This window comes from Mya arenaria, chromosome 4 (assembly GCF_026914265.1).
Source record: "Mya arenaria isolate MELC-2E11 chromosome 4, ASM2691426v1".
Classification (NCBI taxonomy): Eukaryota; Metazoa; Mollusca; class Bivalvia; order Myida; family Myidae; genus Mya; species Mya arenaria.
This window is the reverse complement of record NC_069125.1, coordinates 27,909,688-27,924,461: the sequence shown is the minus strand read 5'-3', so window position 1 is coordinate 27,924,461 and position 14,774 is coordinate 27,909,688. Positions and strand designations below refer to the sequence as shown.

General features: G+C 32.4%; 2 protein-coding genes across 2 annotated transcripts in view; one reads left to right on the top strand and one right to left on the bottom strand.

The window, feature by feature from the left end:
* Positions 1–6,524, top strand: part of LOC128232514 (rho GTPase-activating protein 5-like) — a 74,244-nt gene extending 67,720 nt beyond the window's left edge. Inside the window, 2 exon segments of the mRNA XM_052946101.1 lie at positions 286–391; positions 774–6,524. Of these exon segments, the coding sequence (XP_052802061.1) occupies positions 286–391; positions 774–963 (296 nt within the window). The 3' untranslated portion in view covers positions 964–6,524.
* A 1,697-nt stretch (positions 6,525–8,221) lies between these two features.
* Positions 8,222–14,462, bottom strand: LOC128233039 (S-phase kinase-associated protein 1). Its single transcript, XM_052946906.1, has 6 exons — positions 14,368–14,462; positions 13,751–13,847; positions 12,592–12,662; positions 11,573–11,716; positions 10,551–10,691; positions 8,222–9,222 (listed from the first exon to the last, which is right to left on the bottom strand). Exons 2-6 carry the CDS (start codon positions 13,845–13,847, stop codon positions 9,187–9,189), a joined length of 489 nt encoding a protein of 162 aa, XP_052802866.1. The 5' UTR covers positions 14,368–14,462; the 3' UTR covers positions 8,222–9,186.
* Positions 14,463–14,774: the final 312 nt, after the last annotated feature.

Genomic DNA, 14,774 nt, shown 5'->3' with positions numbered 1-14,774 from the left:
ATGCTCTCTTCTGTAGATTGCTTACATTTGCCATGCTTTTAATTTCGCTATCATTCCTGTTCCTTTAGGTCTCATATTTAAAACTTTATTGATTGATATACGAATAGCTACTTGGTATTTTTAATCAATTTATGTATTCATGGCTTAGCAAATACCAAACCTGATGGAAATCGTCAAAAACAAAATTAGAGAAAAAGAAACCTCACAAATTCAATCGGATCTGCACAAATATGATTTTATGTGTCTGTTATATGTCGTTATAAACTGACCACTGTTGTATTGCAGGTGTCCAGGATAAGAGTGACCGCATCAGTGCGTTAAAAGGCGTCATACTGCGGATGCATCCGCTCAACTTTGAAGTCCTCAAGTTTCTGATCACTCATCTTAATAAGTAAGTCAATATTAGTTTCTTAAAGGGACTCAACACCAGATGATAACATTGCAAGAAAAAAAATGTCAAAAACTTTATATCGTTGTGTACGACACATTGAATCTTACTTACTGTTGTATTATATTGCTTATGACACATGTATCTTTCGCAGTTTTTGCTTATTGAAAAGGCCAATCATATTTAGGGAAATATTCTACAATTTCTTTTTCTGCAACAAAAAAAATATTCTTCGGTTACCAGGTATTCAACATCCATATAATAATAATAATAATAATAATAATTATTATTATGATAAAATATAGTTATTGTTTATTGGATATCATTACATACAGATAAATGTCTTTAAATGTTTTTTATAACAAAATTTTCCTCTTTTTTTCAGAGTCAGCCAGAACAATGAACATAACAGCATGGACTCTAAAAATTTATCTCGTTGCTGGTGGCCTACTTTATTTCGAATGGAGTTTGATTCGTTCGAAAAAATGACTAAATACTCACGAATACCAGAAGAAATTCTGCAAACATTAATTGAACAGTGTAGTTTCTTCTTTCATAGTGGGAATGAAATATGATACATGTGAACATTTAGTTGTGATGTTTTCTCTGGCTAAAAATAGCATCATGAAAATGGCCACTGATGCTATGGCATTATGGGTAAAATAGCTCCAAAGAGCTAAAAATAGAAACAAAATGGAGGTCTGCCTCATTGTGGGGCATTTTACTGTTGTTTTATGCCAAAAATAAAATGGATATTCCAAAGGAGAGACCTGCATGTTCATGTATGTTCACACATTTTATGTACACAAGGTCTGCAACAGATTTTATTTTTGGTTTCACTGATACTTGAGAAGACTCAGTTATGTCACTGCTTCATATATAAGATTGCATAATCAGCTATAGAAATTGAAATTGCGTGGCTTGCCTAGCATTTGCTATGCTTTCGCAAAAATAGTTAATTTCTGAGTATCTTGTGTATCAATTAAAGGTTTGTGAAATACATGCATACTTCACGGTGAAAAGATGACGGTGAAATGTGCATCCCTTTCTTCTGTTTCTGGACAATAATGTTCCAAAAATAGACAATATATTATATTGTAATTACGTTTACAATGGAACAGGAATTTTGAGACATCACAGTAGTACTCATGACCCATTTTGGGTTATAATGACTTATCGAGTGCAATCAGTTAATTGTATATTTTTCATCATAAGACATATAATCATAAAACTATGTCTAAAATTCTGATAAAGTGAATTGATAGTTTTCATAATTTGTTATATGATAGTTTACGTAATTTGTTATGTAGTGTATGTAATTTGGTGGTATGACAGCTGACTGCTCTATATTTTTCTGTAAATAAACTAGTCAGTGTAATATCAATCTCATGCTAAGTGCTCTTTTATAGTTTAACCATTACGTTTTCGTTAACAACAGTTGTTAACAATGAAATATTTAATAAAACTTAAAATGTAATTATAAATATATCCTCAGAAAGTCTGGTTATGTTCATATTGCCTTGTATTTAAATAAAATTTGTTATCAAATTGATAGGGAATTATTTGTTTTTTGACAAAGAAAAAATATTTTTAAAGCCGCACTCTCACAGCTTACTGTATATCTGTGAGAGTGCAGCTGTAAGATGCTTCAATGTAGTTGTAGACAAAAAAATCAGTGTTACAAATTTGTTAAAAAAATAATTGTTGCATAAATATGTGTTACTTGATGGTACATTGACTTATATGTATGCACCTATCTTGTATTTAGAGTCATGTGATTCTACGGTTTGCAAATAAATTAAGCCAAACATGCTCTTCAAGCAGTTAAACCAAACCTTGATCACAATGCCTGTCTTTGCTGAGGAGATAGATGAGTGATCATTTGTACTGCCTAAACAGCTTCTATTGTAAGTGGAAGTGAAACCTGCATCTATGGATTCTTTGCCTGAGAAGGACCCTGCCTCTTCAGTAGTAAGTTCCATGTAATACATAAAATAAATGTCAAATTGCTGATGGTGGTAGCGGTTTTCTTTGATGGGTGAAGTCATTAGATGTTGTGCTTGATTTAAAATTAACTTCATTGATTTGGGCCGCAATTGTACAATGATTTAAAACCTTGAAATGATAAGTTCATTTGCAAACAATAGTAATGTTTACATTAAACAACATGAATATCTTTTTCAACCAAACTAGTTCATTACAATAAATTCATATTAATAACACTTTTGCTGATTTTATTCCAGATAAAATATCGGGTATAAAAAAAATACTTAAGAAAATTCTTTATCACATGGTTTTTATTGGCATTGTTTCTTTTATTTTAAATGTATAAATTGTATTGATTTAATAGCCAAGAACTAAACTTATACATGCACAATGTGTTATTTTGAAAAAAAAAATGATGACAATGGTCATCCAAATTACTATTAAAAGTTTTATATCTGTAGAAATATGTAAGGGAATAGTGGATGAAATTCACATTACCATATAGGTTTTAATGGATAAAAAACAAAATCATTGTAGTAAGGTTATCCTAAAACAAAATGTATGTTTTCAGTGGGCCATTTAGGCACCGGAAATAAAATGCTCACTTTCTTGTGCCCAAGGATGGGGGCAGAACAACATTTTTGACATCACTTTTTGAAAGTCTAAAATATTTCTTTTTGAATCTGCCCACTGAATAAAGTCTGGGTCAAGCCACTACAAACAAGCATCTTTTCAAGACTGGCCTAATCCATATCATCATATAATTGTTCATATACTTTGATCATTAATTTTCTTATCAATTGTATAGTCATTGTTTTATCATTAATGATCGAAAATTAGTATGGGAAAAAAACATGATAGATTTTGAAATTAAACTTTGTGATTTAAGTACTTAGATGTGTGTATAGTCACAAATCATGTGTTCATTTATTACACGCTTTGTTGACAAAGTTTTTTTTGTTGACTGTGTGTTTGTTATTATATGTAAAATGATAAGTGTGTTTCTATGGAATATTATGACATTGTAACAAATACGGTAAGGGGAATTTGAGGTTGGTTTTGTTTAAAAGTAGATACAAAAAATAGTGTCTGATTTATTCTAAGGAAATAATTGTAGCTAAAAGAAATACAAAAAAGTTGAATTTTGTAGAAATATATAGGTGAATATTTTGCAACATGTTTTTTTATGAGTATTTTTCAAGGATTTTGAGGCCTGAATTTTTTTTTCCCTAAATAAAATAAGAACCAGCTCTCTAGTGTAGGACTAGTAGGTTACACTACACCATCTTTTAAACTACAAAATTCATGCACATTAGTCTTAAAATGATGCCCTTGTTTTAAGTTCTAAGTATAATTTTGTCATAATATTCCTAGAAGCAGACTTTGTTTATTGCCATTATTATAGAATTCACAGATTTTATACCTACTGTAATATCCTGTATTATAATGTCATAGTGCTTTTATGTAAAGTGTTTATTGTGTGCAATTTGATTTGTTAACTTAAGTTTATGAATGTAGAGTTTATTGTACTTGATGTTGTCTGAATGAAGACTTTAAAAAAAAAATGCCGATTAAAGGGAAAAGGCCATGTCAAAAAATAGGTCAGTGATCGTCATGGTGATATGAATAGATGTCTTAAGCTAGAACATGTTACTCAATTTTGAGAAAAATTTCTAGACTACAGCTCGCAAATTTGTGTTGTTTTTGAAAAGCTTCTATATGTTGAGACTTGCATATATGTGGTATAAAGTAAAGAAATATCTGTTATGGATATTAACACTATTCAGATTCATTGTTTTTTGGGTTTAAGTAGCCAGATCATTTTTTTTCATTATGTTGTATAATGTTTCTCTTGTTACGCACAAAAAACCTAAAACATAATTTACTTTTCAAAATGACCAGAGACTGTTGCTGCGGCAATATTTCTGCCATTTTACAAATCAGAAAGTATTCCTCCCAGAAAGCAAGAATATAAAGGTTTTCATGCTACCGTCAAGATATACATATTCAACATAATCTCATAGAACTTGGTACCCATGATCACAATGACAATATGCATATGTATAGCAAGGCCCACCACTCTGGCTCAAGCAGCAGCTTCTATTTGTAAAAGTTATCTTGTTTATTGTATCAATTCATAATTTCCATGGTATTTTCTGCAGTAAATAATTTGCTTCAAATATTTGACGGCTCAACTATTTATTCAAGAAATTTAGTAGTTATATAAATTTTGATGATTTTCAGTTTGTTTATTTATTCACATTTGCCAATATAATCTACAGTTCATCAATTTCTCTTTTAAATTCTTTTAAGTTTTGGCTGTTCATAAATTTCACTTGAACTTATCCCTTATTACTGGCTGTTCATAAATTTCACTTGAAATTATCCCTTAATATTGGCTGTTGAGATTCATTAGAAATTATCCCTTAATATTGGCTGTTGAAATTCATTTGAAATTATCCCTTAATGGCTGTTGAAATTTATTTGAAATTATCCCTTAATATTGACTGTTGATGATCATTTAAAATGATCCCTAAATATTGGCTGTTGAAGTTCATTTGAAATGATCCCTGAGTAATTGCTGTTAAAGTTCATTTGAAATTATCCCAAAATATTGGCTTTTGCAATTATCCCTTAACATTTACTGTTGAAGCTCATTTGAAATTATCCCTAAATATTGGCTTTTGCAATTATCCCCAAACATCGACTGTTGAAGTTCATTTGAAATTATCCCAAAATGTTGGCTTTTGCAATTATCCCTTAACATCGACTGTTGAAGTTCATTTGAAAATATCCCTAAATATTGGCTGTTTTAGCTCCTTTGAAACTATCCCTAAATATTGGCTGTTGAATTTCATTTGCTCATTATTATATAATATAATAGTCAAGAGATCACTGATGTACAAAATATTTTAAATTATACAAACATGTATAGTTTGTTTATAGTTAGGCATTGTTAATTATTAAAACATATTTGCAGTTACTGTTAATAATACTATTTATAAAAGTTATACATGTTTCTAGGAATTGTAGTAAGCTGTGCATCGAGTAAAGAAAAATACCAGCCTATGTCAGCCATTCAGTAAAATAACATAGAAAATATCTTTGTAACGGATTATTAATTCCAGTTTGTATGATTTAATCATTGGCCGATTGTTCAGAACTTTGTTAAAGTTAACAACATTGTTAACGTCATCGTTGTTAACTTTTAAATCGTTACTGCTCTGGCAGTTTAATGGATAGACTTGTGATCTGCTGTATTTCTGACAAGATTTGAGAAAACTGTTCCAGCTGTACTTGTTTATATTTAAATATGTTAGCATAAAATATTTCACGTTTAAAAGTTAACAGCGATGTCGTTAATCACGTTGTTAACTTAAATAAAGTTCTGAACAATCAGCCAATTGATTAACTCATGTGTAATTAAACATTTTTTTTTTTCAGTTTATTATTTTGAAAAATATTGTGTGATTAGGTTTTGGGCTTTTTTTTTTAGTAGAATGCTGAATATGTTTTTTTGGATGGAAAAGAATTGGCATAAAATATTTTTGGGTGAGAAAAAGTAAATATCTTGAGAAATCCTAATTAAACAGTATTGCATAAACTATAAAATCTTTTATGTTGCTTTTGTTTTAATTGCTTCTAAATTAAAGCATTATTTTATTTATATCACAGGTTTTTTGTAATAATATTAAAGATATAATTACTTAGCACTATAAAGAAATGCAAGTGTTTAAAATGAGTGCAAGCCTGCATGTCTGGTTCTATTAAAGGCAGGCATTACTAGATTTAGATTTTCATAGCCAGGAAAGGGATAATTAGAGCCCCAAAGGTTTTTGGACAAAATTCAAAATTTTGACGACCATTTACATTATAAATAATCATTGAAATATAACTACAAAAACTGAGATTGCTGACACTATTGGAAGTTTGGTGCATTTTTTTTTACGCATCCATTTTTACGAGTTATTGGAGCACACAGTCAAAGTTAATCATCATTTCTTTATTGTGATGGCTGGTACAAAGGTTGGTATAAATCTGTTGTTGTTTTTATAGAATAAATATGTCGCTTATTGTTACTGGCTGATTATATATATCAGAACTGATTTGGATATATTAGTGTCAGTGTATTACATTATTTAAATCATAATTGTTTGTTTTTCTTCATTTCCAAGAATATGATACAACACAAAGATGGCCCATTTTATGGGAGACCTAGTTAGTAAACACCAGATAATAAATGTGTTGACAAGCTCATTTATAACAATTTTGCCTATTAAATGGGACGTTATCCAGTCATTCATTGGCAATTCTGGCTGGTATTAGTAAGGAACTCAAGTCTCGTCACTATCTACTGTCTGAGTTTGGTGAAAATTGGTTAAGAAATGGTGGCTTACTTCAATTCACAAGCTGTATTATAGCAATTTTGACCCATTTCCAGGGCCATAATCCAGTCCTGCATGGGCGGATCTTGCTGGTTTATCGAAAGAAACGGTGATAAAGTCGATATGTAACTACTGTATAAGTTCAGTAAACGTTGGATCATAAATGAAGGCCCTTTGTGTTCATCATTTCAATAATAGCAATTTTGACAAGTTCAAGTACCATAATGCAGTCATGCATGGGTGGATCTGTCTGGTTTACAAAAGGAACCAAGCTGTCATGAATATCAAACTACTGTATAAATCTGATTGAGATGCAATCAAAACTTTAGACTTCACCTGTTCACAAGCATTTGTTTACCGACAAACACACGGACGATAGATACCATGCCATCGCATAAGCTTATCCGACCTTTGGCCAGTAGAAGCTTTTACATCATGTGAAGTACACCATATATGGTTTGATTTTTGGCAAAGGATTCCCCATGTGTTGAGCACATTGACCTAGTTTGACCATGGCATTTATAAATTACATATATAGCTGCTTGCAACGTGCCACTCTAATATGTTCTGTTCATATTTTATAATCCTGAACGGTATGACCAAGTTGTAGTCATATTGAACCACTGACCTTGACCTTTGTGCTAAAAAACTTTGTTTAGCACTCTCCCATATAATGGGTTTAATACCATGTTTGGAACCATTTTCAAATCAAATTAAAATTGAATTTCAACGTCATAAGATCCAAGAGTATGGCTGACCATTGAGATAGATGTTTGTTGCATGTCTAGATGTGGCATACTCTTTGCATAGGCTAATATGACTGAACGACAAAGTAGTTAATCAAATGAAACGTTCAACAGTTATAAACAAGATTAAAAGGGTCACCAAATTTGACCTCTTTCTAACCTCTCATGCGTTTACTAGGTTCAAAGCAATAAACCAGTTTTGATCAATGACAACACCTTTCATTCCATTCCCCAAGTTTAATTTTGAAATCATGAAAGGTATTACAAAATATCAGTCAGTAGGTTAACCCACAATCCAGAACTGAGTAAATTTTAATGACAGTAGCAATGGTTTTTAAACTAGGAAGAGGCACTATTAGTCTTCAATGTGAAACCAGGATCAGCATGGTTTCAGAGCACTCAAGAGCAAAGCACCAGAGCGACACTACAATCTTGACATTGTTGTCATCTACTAACGCTGGGGCAGTATTCATCAAACTTCTCAAGTCATTTCTTTAACTTTCCCCAAGACATTTAGTCCCATTGAAAGAGAAGTATGTCTTTTTAACATTAAAGTTACTATACAATATGTAAATCAGATATTATAAGGCTATTATTGAATGTAAGTTATAACTTATAACCAATGAAATACTTACCCTAAGACATTGACTCAAGTTACAACATGAAACAGTTTTATGAATACCTACCCAAATCATCAGAACAAAACAAACGCGGTAAAACTTATAAATATTTACTAAGTCCGCACACAGGTAAAAAAATCAAATCAATGACAAAAATGAAACACATACAAGTTTCACTAAAAGCTGTTTCACTAAAATCCGAAAAAAATAACATCTCAGAAGAGATAACTTTTCACAGTTGCCAATGTTTACAAGAAAATTCACAATTTGTAGATGTTCTTAAAATCGTACACTTACACTGAATATATAGAGACAATATGACAAAAGAACTGATCATTTTGTTATGTCAAGACAAACTTGCAATAAATAATAGCACACAAATGTCACATAATGATCATTTAAGGGCTTGATGTTCCAACATCGTCTTTTCTTGCCGTCAGTGTGACTGGCATTAACAAAAGATTAAATTAACAGATCACCTCTTCTTTAAACACAAAATAAATGGATGACTTCAACCTAAACAACGTCTGGCAATAGTCAAAAACACATCCAAGTCCTGCGATGGTTCATGCACCTACACTGTATATAAGAAGGCTCAGACAACTTAACTCTATATAAAATGGAATTGCATTTTTTTTGCGCTAACACATCAACATTTAATTTGTGTTAATATTATTTAACAGAACATCTTTCAATTTTCTATTTTTTAAACACTGATGAAACCTGTGGATCAAGCAAAAGAACACATTCTTAGAACACTTAAATATCTTTCAAATTCCAAGTTATTCATTAAATGGTAAACATTTTTCCTTTATAAACAAGCTTTGTTCAACATTAAGAGCAGTTCACAACTAATGCAACTTTTCAAAATTTGTTCCAACAATTTCAAAGTAGCTCTAAGCACCCTGTAAAACTGCTAAACAAAGATAATTGCAATGAATGACAGTGTCTAGACCATTGTCAGACACTAAAAGGTTGAAGACAGAGACAACTCCAGTACACAGAGGTACAGTTCAGTGCTTTGAAGAATGTGCGGGAACAGGACGGAATCACAGACAGCTTTACTTCTCCTCACACCACTCGTTCTCCTTTCGCACCTGAAAGGAACAGATAGTAATTTAGTTTATTGAAATACTTGAAACAAATTAAGTATATCGGTAATGATTAAACCATGTTCATTGAATCAATTTGCTATCAAGAAATTGGTCTTGGTATGTCAAAGAAAGTTATAGCCTGGACACGAGCTATTGAGCCGGACACACGGTTGGACGGTGCAATTTTAATATGCCCACCTTCGGGGCCATAGAACTCAGTAAAGGTCATCTACTGAATAAGACCATTATCCCAAAATCTACTGAGTGATTATGACCAATGTCCACACCAAGTTTGATGACTCAAGTTGTTCAAAAGTTATTGGATAAAGACAACAAGAGGCACATCAGTGCCTGTGCTCCACTGGCCAAAAGGTTCAAGCAAAGACCACCTAACGAACATTTTCGTCAAGTTTCATAGAAATACAATCATCAATTTTTGAGGAGAAGTTATTTAAAAAAAATTTTTACTTTAATAGCTCTGGCTGCCATGTTGTGCAGTGGACCGAAATGATTTGGGCAATTTGAGTAAAGGAGCACCAAACAAACATTTCTGTCAAGTTTTATCGAAAAAAGGTCATCGGTTTCGACGACAAGTCGTATAAAGTTTTTTTTATTTTTTAGCTCTGGCAGCCATGGTGTGCAGTGGACTGGAACCATTTAACAAATTTTGGTTAATGACCATCCAAGGAACATTTCTGTTAAGTTTCATCAAAATCTGATCATCGGTTTCTGAGAAGATGTTCTTTAAAGGTTTTTCTATTTTTTTGCCCTGGCAGCCATGTTGTGCAGCGGACCGGAACCATTTGAGCAATTTTGGTTAAGGACCACCCAAGGAACAATTCTGTCAAGTTTCATCAAAATCTGCCTATCCGTTTCAGAGGAGATGTCGTTTAAAGATTATGCTATTTTTAGCTGTGGCGGCCATATTGTGCAATGGACCAGAACCATTTGAGCAATTTTAATAAAGGACCACCCAAGGAACATTACTGTCAAGTTTCATCAAAATCTGCCGAACCGTTTCAGAGGAGATGTCGTTTAAAGATTTTGCTATTTTTAGCTCTGGCGGCCATATTGTGCAATGGACCGGAACCATTTGAGCAATTTTGGTAAAGGATCACCAAAGGAACATTCCTGTGAAGTTTTGTCAAAATCCGCTTATCAGTTTCAGAGGAGATGTCGTTTAAAGTAAAAGTTTACGCACGCACGCACGCACGCACGACGGACAATCTGTGACGACATAAGCTCCATGGCCTTCGGCCAGTGGAGCTAAAAATGACACTCCAACACAATCCCTATGTGTCTACCATGCTTTGCATGACACAATTACTAACCTGCTCCTCCTCAGCAGGAGTGAAGTCATTCTTGATATTGAATGTCTTGCGAATCTCCTCCGGTGATTTCCCTTTGATCATGTTGGCGACAGTTTTGCAGGTGACATCTAACAAGCCCTTGATGTCCAAATAGTTAGCTGCCTGTAGACATTCAATACAAAAAAAACATTAATAAACAATGGAAATTTCAGGGACAAACCTAGCAGTCTAAAAGTTGAAAGATCCTTGTTTAAAGGCACGCAGATCAAGACCAAGTAAAAGACACATGTAACTGAAACAAACATTACACAAGTTGACAACTATCAAAATATTGTTTCTCAGGCTATGTTGGGGGTACTGCCAGGGCACAGTCAGTAAAAACCAGGGCTCTCGCGAGGGGGTGACTTGGGCGAAGTGTTCGCCTAGAATTCCCAGGACAGTCAGTAAAAACTAGCAAAAACTCACTGGGGGTTTCATCTAAAAATTAACATACTTTATTTGTTCTTCTTCATTTCTTTAAAGACGGTTGGACGGCGAGTTACAAAACAATTAGCTGTTTAATATTTTTTTTTTGTTTTACCAAATCGATTTGACCTGCATGCAGTCTTCATCATAGTCACAAATAAAATACAAAGAAAATACAACTAACAGATGTACAAAATAGGACGCTTGCTTAGGTTATAGGAGTAAGGACTGACATCTTTAGTTGATATGGACGAAGAATTTCTTCACACAAAATCATAAACTTCAGGTTATACAGATGACGTGCAAGCCACAGGAGAAACTATAATATGTCTCGTTTTATGAATGTGCATATGAAAATTCATCCAACATATACCAGTACAGGTATAAATATATTTCCAATGATATTTAATGCAATTGAATTGAAATTTCTATGCAACTTGATTGAAACTTTTTTTAATTGTCTTTATAAATGACAACAGTTCTTCACATTTTGTCATTTTAAATATTGAACATTAGTGACGGACAATAAAATAATATTTTAAATACGAAATTATAAACAGAATAATGTTTAACCTCACCAAGATTAGTTCAAAGAGTGTTCCCTGGTCCACTTTAAGGAATTCAGCATCCCACGAGCAGATATCGTCTGTCCGTTTCTCTTTGTTTTCATCATCCTCTGGCGGTGGTGGGTCGTCTTTGTGATATGTGCACCACTGGATTACCTGTAAAGGCAAAATTTGTATGTGTAGCAACTATATGGTCAAAGATTGCACTTACAACCTCAAACTTCTGGTTTTGAACTCCCAATGAATACTTTTTAGGACATAACTAAAGAGTCAACATTTAATAAGTTACAAGTATAAGTATTTTCTCAATTATCAGTGGAGGAAATTTACTCATCCAAAACAAAGGGGTTCTAAATTTGGAAAATCATGACAATTTTTTTTTCGCTTGAGAAACAATACACACATTTTCATGAAATTGTCCAGTGCATAAGGATATTTAATCTTCAGACAATCTGAACCCGATTATTTGATGGATTCTGAAATAGTGATTTAAAAACCTCTTAAAATACAACAGCCAAATACCCATTAGGGCCTATATTGGTTGAATTAATTTGGTTTTTAGCAGTTTGCCGTTTGCCCATGCTTGCTAGCTAGAATAGAGCAATTTACACCAAACACTAAGAAAGTTACTATCTATTTTGTTTTGCAAAAAAACAATTGATCATGCTGAAATGTTGGTCTAATTAGGGACAAATCAATAATAATGATTATATAAATGATACATATATGGGTAAAGTCATTACATGTAGTCATCGAAATTAAGATTTTCTTGAAAAAGCCCAAGTACTAAAAGTTGAAATAATAAGGCGATTATAACCTACTACTAACTCCTCAGAATATATTACTATATGACAAAATCAAGATTTATTTACAGGTCAGGGCTTGCTTCGGACAAGTGGGCTTGTCCTAATTATGAACAGTGCATGGAATTCTTAATGAAAAATCAGTGATGACCTAATGATGAGATTTCACAGTATAATGCTCCATACGTATCAAAATAATAAAGCAAATGTATTCATTAATAATATTACCTTTTTAAGGATAGCTGCATTAACATTTGGCAAAGGAACTGGTTCCTCTTCATCTTCGTCCATTCCAAGATCTATGTGTGGGGAAAACATCTAGGTTAGATTACAGAAAAACTATTTTTACAGTTAAACTATTTTTTCAATGTTTTAAATATCCAAACAGAAACAAAACTTTTGCCCTTTTGAGGTCATCAATGGTTATTTTGAATAACTATTTATTGGCTTTAAAATTAAATAATTCTTTCTTCTGGTTCATACAATCTCGGTGAAATATGGACAAGACACTGAACATTACAATGATACATACATGTGAACTCAACCGGCGGTAGGTAAAATATACCGCTTCTGAGACCCTTCTAAACCCTACCATTTTTCTGTCGATATCTACCGTTATTAAAAGCTCTTCTAAAAAATCCCAAAATTATATCAAATTGGCCTTAAATTTTATTTTAAAAACCTCAAAATTAAATCAACCATGCTAAAATACCATATTACTCTGTCACTTTAAAGAACATGGTGCAATAAGCAACTTGTCAAATCAATTCACACTTCAGCCAAGATCGTTGCTAAATTACCGGTACGGTACAAAAGACCACTAATCAGCATTCTTTGTTAATTGGCATCCTACTAATCAGCATTTTTGTTAATATCAGAGACATTATAAAACTGTCAAAACATCAGAGAAAACAATATTACCAAGGTGTTATTAATTATCTAGTGTATACAATTCACGACATTTTGGCGGGAAATTTGACATGTATACAGTTCTGCAGTCGTCTGCACTTACACTCCGACCTGTTTTGGCAGTCTGATTTAATTTTTTAGCAGCTCTTCTGAATATAAACTTGTTTTTACAAATCAGAGGTAATATTCCATCTGTTTCTCAATCAAAAACACTGACATTTAACAAGTTTCAACCATGACGTATTTATGCGTATTTTCCATAAAATCTAAAAATAGTAAAAAATATCAAGTTTTTGTTTACATTGTTTCCATCATTGTTTTTGTCTGAAAATTTAAGAAATTAGAAATTCTACCGCTTTTGAACACAAACTACCGCTTTTGAGACCTAAATCTACCTCTCTATCATTGCCAAAGGTTCACATGTCTGAATGATATAACTTTGAAAATAATAAGCAAACAATCTGTATAATGTTCTGACCTTCTAACATGGTTTTGATTGTGACCGACTGCTTTGCAATCTCCACATCCACCTCAAATATCTCCCCATCGGAGCTCTGCAGCTTAATGCTTGGCATCTGAAAAAAAAACACAAATGACTAGTGAATAAGGTTGAAAAAGGTAATAACAGTGTAGTTTTTCACAAGAATCACAAGATATTGAAACAAATGGCCAGATGGCCCCCTCGTCTTTATCATTGAATAGTTAACTTTGTTCTTTACAAATCATTAAAATCTTTTATATAAACATCAAGCAGCAGAACAATGCCAAATAAAATTATAAATACCTTGATTTTGATTAAAGCATAAAGAGCCTTTATTCAATATACATATCAGTTTTTAAAGTTAAAAATGACAATTGTAACACTGGGTGACTAATTTGTATCACATACTACGACAGCTATTATTAACGGTGACAAATTGTCGAATACTAATTTTGTTGACATCCGCCATCTTTTGTTGGCAAGTAAGCACTCGTTTTCGAGATGCAGTTCTCGCCATTTATAATTATATGTACGATGGGTAATTCGTTCTGTGATTAAGTTGTGATTACAATATACAGTCCGCATCAAAGATATGTATAAGAAAATGATTAAACCTTTCTATGATCTGTTGACAGTAATGTTTTTTATCGTCTTCTGCAACAACAGCGCTAAAGGAAATAACTTTGTAAAATTAGGCCTAAGAAAAAATGAATATCATTGGTTAAGTTACACCATTATTTGCCTTAGCAACATAATGATTTTAATGATATGTATTCATAATATTAAATGCTTGATAAATTATACCTGGACATCATATTGTTTTTATTAGCACGATTTGTGCGTTATTTTTTATGTTACCCTGGTTATGGTTAAAACTGGGAGTATGATTATTGGTCCCAGGTAAAAGGTACACTGTTTCATTCAAACTTTCCCTGTCACATAATGCATCTGAAAACACCTATTGTTATTATTAACTCTATAATCTTGAATTTTCAGGAATAATTATTGACAATGGTAGTAA

Coding starts and splice junctions, on each gene's coding strand:
- LOC128233039 (XM_052946906.1), bottom strand. CDS start 13,847: ATGCCAAGCATTAAGCTGCAGAGCTCCGATGGGGAGATATTTGAGGTG. Junction 11,717..12,591: donor ATGCAGCTATCCTTAAAAAG/GTAATATTATTA, acceptor TTGCCTTTACAG/GTAATCCAGTGGTGCACATA. Junction 10,692..11,572: donor CACTCTTTGAACTAATCTTG/GTGAGGTTAAAC, acceptor GAATGTCTACAG/GCAGCTAACTATTTGGACAT.